The 7441-nt window shown below is 64.3% G+C and overlaps 2 protein-coding genes across 2 annotated transcripts in view; one reads left to right on the forward strand and one right to left on the reverse strand.

Moving 5' to 3' along the window:
* Window positions 1-311: 311 nt before the first annotated feature.
* On the forward strand, window positions 312-4766 carry MNEG_6848 (centriole proteome protein; the record flags this gene model as incomplete). Its single annotated transcript, XM_014044675.1, has 11 exons — window positions 312-322; window positions 708-857; window positions 1077-1143; window positions 1385-1666; window positions 1998-2010; window positions 2348-2382; window positions 2768-2905; window positions 3146-3217; window positions 3578-3712; window positions 4106-4279; window positions 4587-4766. 11 exons carry the CDS (start codon window positions 312-314, stop codon window positions 4764-4766), a joined length of 1257 nt encoding a protein of 418 aa, XP_013900129.1.
* Window positions 4767-6544: 1778 nt separating this feature from the next.
* Window positions 6545-7441, reverse strand: part of MNEG_6849 (hypothetical protein) — a gene marked incomplete at both ends in the record, with an annotated part of 3570 nt that continues 2673 nt past the window's right edge. The window contains 2 exons of the mRNA XM_014044676.1: window positions 6545-6802; window positions 7031-7423. Coding sequence (XP_013900130.1) covers window positions 6545-6802; window positions 7031-7423 — 651 coding nt within the window. The remainder of the gene's footprint in view (window positions 6803-7030; window positions 7424-7441) is intronic.

Below are 7441 nucleotides of genomic sequence, written 5' to 3' on the forward strand. Positions count from 1 at the left end.
GCCCCATGGGCTCAGCAGCACCCCACGCTCGACAGTGAGGAGGGGCGAAACAGATGTAGCTTGGGTGTACAAATCCAAGACGAATGCAAGGCTGAGCACTGCAATCCCCCCTCATCGCCCCTGAAACGCCACCATCCAGTTCCCCAGCAAGCTGTTCCTGGGATCTTTCCTACCCCCCGACAAGCTCACCCTGGACGTGCTGCGAACTTCCAACGGCCCTGGGTCCTATGGGAAAGTGATCTATGAGGCCACCATCATAACTAGATCTGTGGCAGGGGCCATCCTGGACGCTGTCAGAAGCACTCAAAAAGATGCAGGGCGGGTGGGTGTGATAGGAGCGCATTGTTTGCGTGTGTTTTACGGGAGCGGCGCAGTCGCTAGCGCGCGAGAGAGAGCAATAGAGAGTATAGCAATAGCAATAGGAAGAGAGGGGGAGGAAAGGGATAGAGGTACCAAAATTGGGCTTGTGTGTGTGTGTGTGTGTGTGTGAGTGTGCACGTCCGTGCGTGCGTGCATGTGTGTGTGTATGTGTGTGTGTGTGAGTGTGTGAGTGCCGGAGCACTCCCATGCACCCGTGCGCTTGTCACATTCGCTGCTGCAACGTGACTCAGCCCAGGCGCCTTCAAAGCAAACCAGCACACGGGCGTCCCCATGACACATCGGCTCCGCCTATCCCCTGGAAACCCGCAGCTCGGCGCATGGTCAAGCGCCGTGGGCAAGGCCTTCCTCACGCCCTTTGGCGTCGGCAACCAGGCCTCGAGCGTCACGGCACTGGGCACCCGCGGCGGCGTTGGGCAGGCGATTGCGTCGCGCATCCCGCAGATACCCTTTCTCACAGCCTGCGCCACGCCAGACAAGTGAGCGGCGCGGGCGGTCCTGCCGTCGCGCTTGAGCTCGGCCCCTGCGAGCCTCGTTCTTGGACTTCCCTCTGGCCTCTTGATGGCCATTCGTGCCAGGTGATTACCTGAGTGTGACTCTACAGGTTGCAACTCGCCAAGAGGCTTTTCTGGGCTCTGGTGAACACCGGCTTGACTGGTTGCTTGTCTATCTTGGCTCACTCTGCAATCACCCTACAGGCCATATCCCATCATCATGGGCTCGATGCTGGTGCCAGAGTCTCCCGTCAAGTACGCCCCCTTCGAGGTGAGTCACCACGGCAGACAGGCTGGGGCCGTGGAGGCTGACACGACAACAAGGCGGGGCCGCTTAGTCACTCCGCCTGTCCCTGGTGCGTGCCATAAGCAGGGCCTCGAGGCCCCAGTGGGCTCGGTCAATCGGTAGTGTATGCCCTGGAGCGCGCCCTTGCAGTTGCTGCATCATATCCTCTCACCCGCAGCCACCTGACGCCAAGCAAGCCCCCATGTGCCGCATTTTCGCACCGCAGTTCACGCCACTGTACGCGGGGATCCTCAACACCACCGCCGGCACCGACCCCGTAGTCGGCGGCGGCTACGTTGAGCCGCTGCTGCTCAACACCTACTCCCCTGGCCCGCAGCCCACCCCAGCGAGCGGGGTGGCCAACGTGACCGCCACGTCAGCACCTTACGTCGTGCCCCTCGTCCAGATGGTCGGCATCTCCAGTAGCTTTGCAGCGCAGGGCACGCGGCCGGACACGACGACGCAGGCGGAGCTGACGGGGGCTGAAAGACTTGAGTATTGGAACCTGGTGAGGGGGGGGGGGCGCGGTTCTGGGGTATGAATTGTGGCTGGAACAATGCGTTTCGTTGGGGTCGCGGATGACAGGGCTTCTGGGGGCGTCGACCGCCCCCATGGGTAGGGATAGATGACCTGTTGGCATTTTAAACGGCAAGGAGATGCGCAGGATGCGCGCCTGGAGGTTTGTCAGGGCCGGAGTTTGGGGTGTGTGATGACGTCCAGATCATGTCTGGGTGGCCTGCGCTGGGTGGGGCAGATGCAGATCACATCACATGACCTCGCGCCGCCTTGACGATCTGCACTCCCCACCCTCGTCCCAACCCCCGCCCCCCTGACCGCAGCTCAACTACCAAGGTGGGTGGCTTTATCTTAGGTCAAGCCTTCTGGTTTTTTGGTCTTGTGTTGGTATAACAGCAGGGGCTGTTGAACGCACTGCGAGCAGCAAGCGGCAGTCTCGCACCCCCGCCTGCGCTGCCTGCGGAGCTGCTGCCTACGCCTGCCAGCTTGGGGTGGGCACCGTGCCATTCGCCCCCACAAGCAGCATTCCGAAAACCGACAACCTGCAACATCCCTGGCAGTCTTGCCTGCCCGCCAATGGCTTGCCCATCATGTTTCGCGTGTTTGGTGACTATCCAGCAACCAATGCGCGGTCGAATTCCTCGCGTTGCACTCCCCGTGATGACCTGTGCAGGTGGCAGCAGGCTGTTTGCGGATGGTGGGGGCGCGGTAAGCCGGCCACGGCCAATGCCTAGGGGAGGGGGCCAATGCCTAGGGGAGGCTCTGAGCTTGCTGCGTGGTGTTCAGCACGTCACACACACACACACACACACACACACACACACACACACACACACACACACACACACATGTGCTCGCGCATGCGAACACGCGAACACACATACACACTCGTCTGGGCCTGTCTCCCTCCCTCCCTGCACCCCTTGCGCTCTATTTCTCTGTTTTACTTCTCTCTCTTACACATGCACGCACACGCAACACACACACACACACGCACGCACACACATGCGCGCGCACACACACAAACAAAAAATGGATTGCCTACATACCATTTTTGATTGTTTGCTCGGCGCAACCCAAACCCTGTTTGCAGGACAACACTGCGATCACCCCCCTCGTCCAGCGCGGCGTGCGCCACATCGTCTGCGGCGTGGCCACCATCTACCCGCCCAACGGGACCGCCGATCAATGGGCGGTTTACCAATGGGATGTGGCCGGCCTGTTTGGCGCGGTGGGTTAAGGCCGGGCGAGCGCAGCAGCACACTCGCCGCGCCTGGCGTAGGCCCCGTCCCTGCCTTGGCCTGCAGACCTGCCCACGCACCTTGAATTGCAGACGCATTCCTGTGCGGCAGCCTCCTCCCAATGGCTGCTCCAGCCCTTGCTGAGCCCTTCCCTTTTCGCAAGCAACTGGTCGCAATGGCCCGCAGCTCAGCCATGGGGCTGAACAATGCGCTCAACACTGCTCTCCCAGGTTCCTCGTGACCTGAACAAGCGCGGCCTCGTCAGCGGCGTGGCGATTGACATTTACAACAAGGCCATGCAGGTGTGTGTTTGTATGCGTGTGTGTGTGTAACCGCATGTGTGTGTGAGTGTGTGTGTGTGTATGTGTGTGTGTGTGTGTGTATTTCGAGCGTTTGTTTGTGTGTTTTGTGTGTGAGTGTGCAAGTGCGTGTGTATGTGAGCGTGTGTGAACATACAGTTGTGCCTGCGCATGGACGTGCGTGCGCTCACGCGGGTGCATGCACTCTCGCGCGAAAGTCACGGCTTCCGTGGGGCGATGACTGGCAGCGAAGAGCAAGGGGGTCTGGCAGAGACAATCGGCGGCACCGCCCCCTGCTCGCCGCACTACGTCGGGGCTTGAGCCGCCGCCCACAGCAACGCGCCGCCTGCCCACGCCCCACAGATTTTCCCTGAATCCGGCTACAAAGAGCTGCACGCAGCTCTGGCCGCCGCCTACAAGGCCGGAGGCAGCACAGCCCACCGCGCCACGTACACTGTCCAGGACAACGCCAACAAAGGCGTCAAGGGCGGCTGGGAGGTGCGCCGCGCCCGCGCCGCCCCCGCGCAGCACCCGCGCCGCACCCGCGCCGCACCCGCGCCGCACCCGCGCCGCGCTTGCCGCCGCACCAGCGTAGCGCTTCCGGCGCCCGTTTGCAGCGGCGCAGGGGGAGCATTTGAAAGCACACGCCGCTCTCTGGACGGCCCCCATGCAGCGCTCGGCCTTTGGAACTCTGCAGCTGCCCTGCAGCTGCCCTGAAGCTGCCATGCACCCCCCGTCCACAAGCGCCCATGCATGCTTGCCGCTCGCCGCTTCCGCCAGTCTGTCGCCACAGTCTCCCCTTCATTGCCATGTGCAAAGCTGACCGTGTGCGGGCGCATGCGCTTCTGCCCCCCACCCCAACCCCTGGTCATCTGCACAACCTCCCGAAAGGTGGACGTGCTGTGGGTGACCAACAGCCAGGCGGCCCAGTGGGAGGGCGCCCTGCCCGCCGAGACCCAGCAGCTCCTGGCCGACGCGCGGGCAGGCGCGCCCGGGCTGCCGGCCCACCTGCAGGAGCTTCGGCAGTATCCCTACATCAGCACCTTCGATGCCGATTACACGCCGGTGCGCGCGAAGCAAAGGGGGGAGGCGGGGTTGGGGACGGCGGGGATGCCGGCGCGGGCTGCGCGTGCTCGGCTTCGCTCCCGCAGCAGCTTGGAGGCACTAGCGCCAGGAGCTAGCCCTGGGGTTGACCCCGTCGAGGCGCGCCGCACGAGGGGCTGCGGCTGCGTTGCATTCGTGTTGCTGGCGGATTGCTCTGCCGTTGCTGCAGGCGTGCTCGCTCAACACCCCAATTCGCCCGTTTGAACCCTCCCTCCCTTATCTCTCAAGCCACCCAACAACAACAACCCTTCCCCCCTTTTGACCCCAGGAGCTCGTAACGCTGCTGTCACAGCAGGCGTCTTGGCAAATGCTCCAGTCCAAATCCATCATACAGCAGATGATGGCGGCGCCGCCCGGCCCGCCGGCAGCGGCAGCGGGCGCCGCCGCGGCTGCGCCCGCGGCTGCGGCGCAGCCCAAGGCCGCCAAGCCCCGGTTGCGCGCGCGGTAGACGCCCCAGGTGACAGGGGGCCTCGATTGCGCCCGCCTCGGCCTTCACTCTACTAAGGTTTACCCTCGACCCTAAACCCCAGTCCAGACCCCAGGCCAGCAGCCAGCAACTGGTGCTCCCGCGGGACTGTTTGTACGTCCCTAGCTCGTGGCGTTACATTACACAATTGGAGCTTCGAAACCGCAACACCCAAACCTCGCCTTCATCCACCGCCCTGAATTAGACAATCGACTGCCGCTGCTGCGGCGGCCCGGACGGCCTCGTCTGCTGCCCACAGTTCTTTTCCCCGCTGCCGTGATGCGATTCGCCTAAAAAGGCAGCCCAGCAAAGCGCGGGCTGCTAAGAGGTTTGCAACGTGTGAAGCACGCCGCAGGAGTCGTGAGGAGCCGCAGTAGTAAAAAGCCCACACTGGCCCTGGGGGTTTCGAGGCATCGGCGCGGCCGTTGTGTTTGCGGTGCCTCGCTGGTGACGTCGGCGCAACAGGCGCCGATCGCAGCGCAGCGGGCGTCGCGGGACGAATGGTCGTGAACAAGTGTGATTTCGCGCGTGTGTTTGGAGCACTCTTATTGCGTCGCAAGTGCAGGGAATCATGAGCCGTGAGAGAAAAGGGGCACAAAATACGAGGTGTTGAAGGCCACCAAATCAGCATGCTCAATGCAGAGGTGCATGCTGGATCACCCCGAGCGTCGCCGCACGCCGGGAAAGGAAAGTAACGAGAGCCCTCTTCACGGCCAGCGGCGCCCGCAGGCCGGGGCGGTGGAGAGCCTGACGTGATTGTGGTGCACGGCCTTTGGGGCGACGTTAAGGCGAGCGGCGGGGGGCTGTCTGCCGCTCCCTTCTTTGAGGGAAGCATGAAAGCCCCTGTGTGAAAGCCCCTGTGCGTGCGTGAGAGTGAGCACACACACGCGCGCGCACAAGCACCACACACTCACACACACACAGAGCAGCAGATGCGCACGTCCAGACCACGGGAGGCAAAATGACCTCCGCGCAAGTTGGGGAGACAAAGCAGTGTGACTTGGGGCCCGCGGCTGCGGTGCGACCCTTGGTTGCCAGATGCGGCGCGCAAACAGATAAAGCACCCTAGTCACGCACCCTCCAGTGCGCGGCGCGCGTGTGCGGGCGGACACATTCAGGGTTTTGATGGGCCGGCACGCCAATCGGTGGCCGGCGCGCAAATCAGAACCACTCGCGCGGGCATTCGGGTGTCAGCAACGCGGTGTCTAAGGGGGAGGGCAGGATCACGCAGCCACAATTGGAAATGGGTACAAAGCGTTGGGAGGGTTCCAGCAGCCGCAAAAGGGGGCTGTGACAAAGGGAGCAGCAGGGTCGCGCCTCAAGGGCGGTCGGAATTGTGAGGTTTGATGGCGCCGCATGGCATTTTATACGCCTGTATCAAGCTCATACCGTGTGTGGGTCTGGGTGCACTCCACACAGGCGATGTCAGACGCCAAGGAACATGATAATGCAGTTCGTAATCACCACGCGTGAGGACACGACAGCGGCAGCGCGGCACTGCAGATGTTGCAGCCTGCCAATGGTCCCAACACGCGGCAAGGTCTGGCGTGGCGGCGCCAAAAGCAGTCCGCCCCACCACGCGGCAAACCCCCAGCGCACCAAATCGCGGCCGCATCAGGGCTCGCCCGGCGCCGCGCGGCGTGGCACAGCTTCATATGTCAGCCCCGGGCCAGCCGCGCCGCGCGCCCCGGCGCAGGCGCAACACCCCACCGGAGCCGCCCCCGCTGCCGGCAGCGCCGGCGGCGCGCGGCGCGTGGCCGTCACGCGTCGCCGGTCGCCTGGGCCATGCGGCGCAGCTCCTCCGCGAGCGCAGTCGCGCCGCGGTCAACATCTTCCGCGGACAGTCCGATCCCGGACTTCAGGAATATCGGCGGCAGGTATATCCGCCCCGACACCTGGACGGTCTTGACCATGTCTGGCAGGTAGGGGTAGTTGAGCACGAAGTTCTGCGCGAGCAGCAGCGGCGTGCGCTGCGCGATGAGGGCGGACGCGCCGTGCAGGCTCGCCAGGAGGTTGGACTGCAGGGCACGGAAGGCGGGGTGAGGGCGGGGGCGGGTGTGGGATAGTTGGGCGCGTGTGTGCGCAGTTTGGGACGCTCTGGATGCGCCGGGCCAGAAGGCGCAGCAAAGAGGCAGGTGCAAGTACACTCTGGCCGGTGGTAGGTCGCGGCTGGGCCCCTGGGCATTCCAGCGCCGGCTTGCACATCGAGCCAAGACTGTGGGTCGTGCCCGCCACACGCCGCACACCTGCTGCCTGATGTTCTGAGCGAGATCATCCAGTGTCTCCTGGATCTCGCAAAACCTGTCGTCAAGGATGGACGGCTCGTCGCCGCACCCCTCGTCCCCGCCCTGCCGCTGCGCCTGCGCCGAGCCCTGCGCAACCATCTCCCACACCTGGCCCGCCGGCCCGCCCCCCTCCTGGGGCTGCTGGCGGCGCCGCCACTGCTCCCACAAATCCTGCGCCCGCGACGCCGCGGCCGCCGCGGCGGCCGCGCCCGCGCCCGCGCCCAGGCTGGCGTCGCCCTGCAGCCGCTGGCGCCCCAGGGCGCCGCTGTGGGGCAGCTGCGCGACGGGCGCGTCGCCGGTGGCCGTGAGGGTCGTCACCAGGTGGCGCATGAGGCGCTCGCGGGACAGCAGGAGCTGGAGAGGCACATATTT

This window comes from Monoraphidium neglectum (assembly GCF_000611645.1).
Source record: "Monoraphidium neglectum strain SAG 48.87 unplaced genomic scaffold scaffold01155, whole genome shotgun sequence".
Lineage (NCBI taxonomy): Eukaryota > Viridiplantae > Chlorophyta > Chlorophyceae > Sphaeropleales > Selenastraceae > Monoraphidium > Monoraphidium neglectum.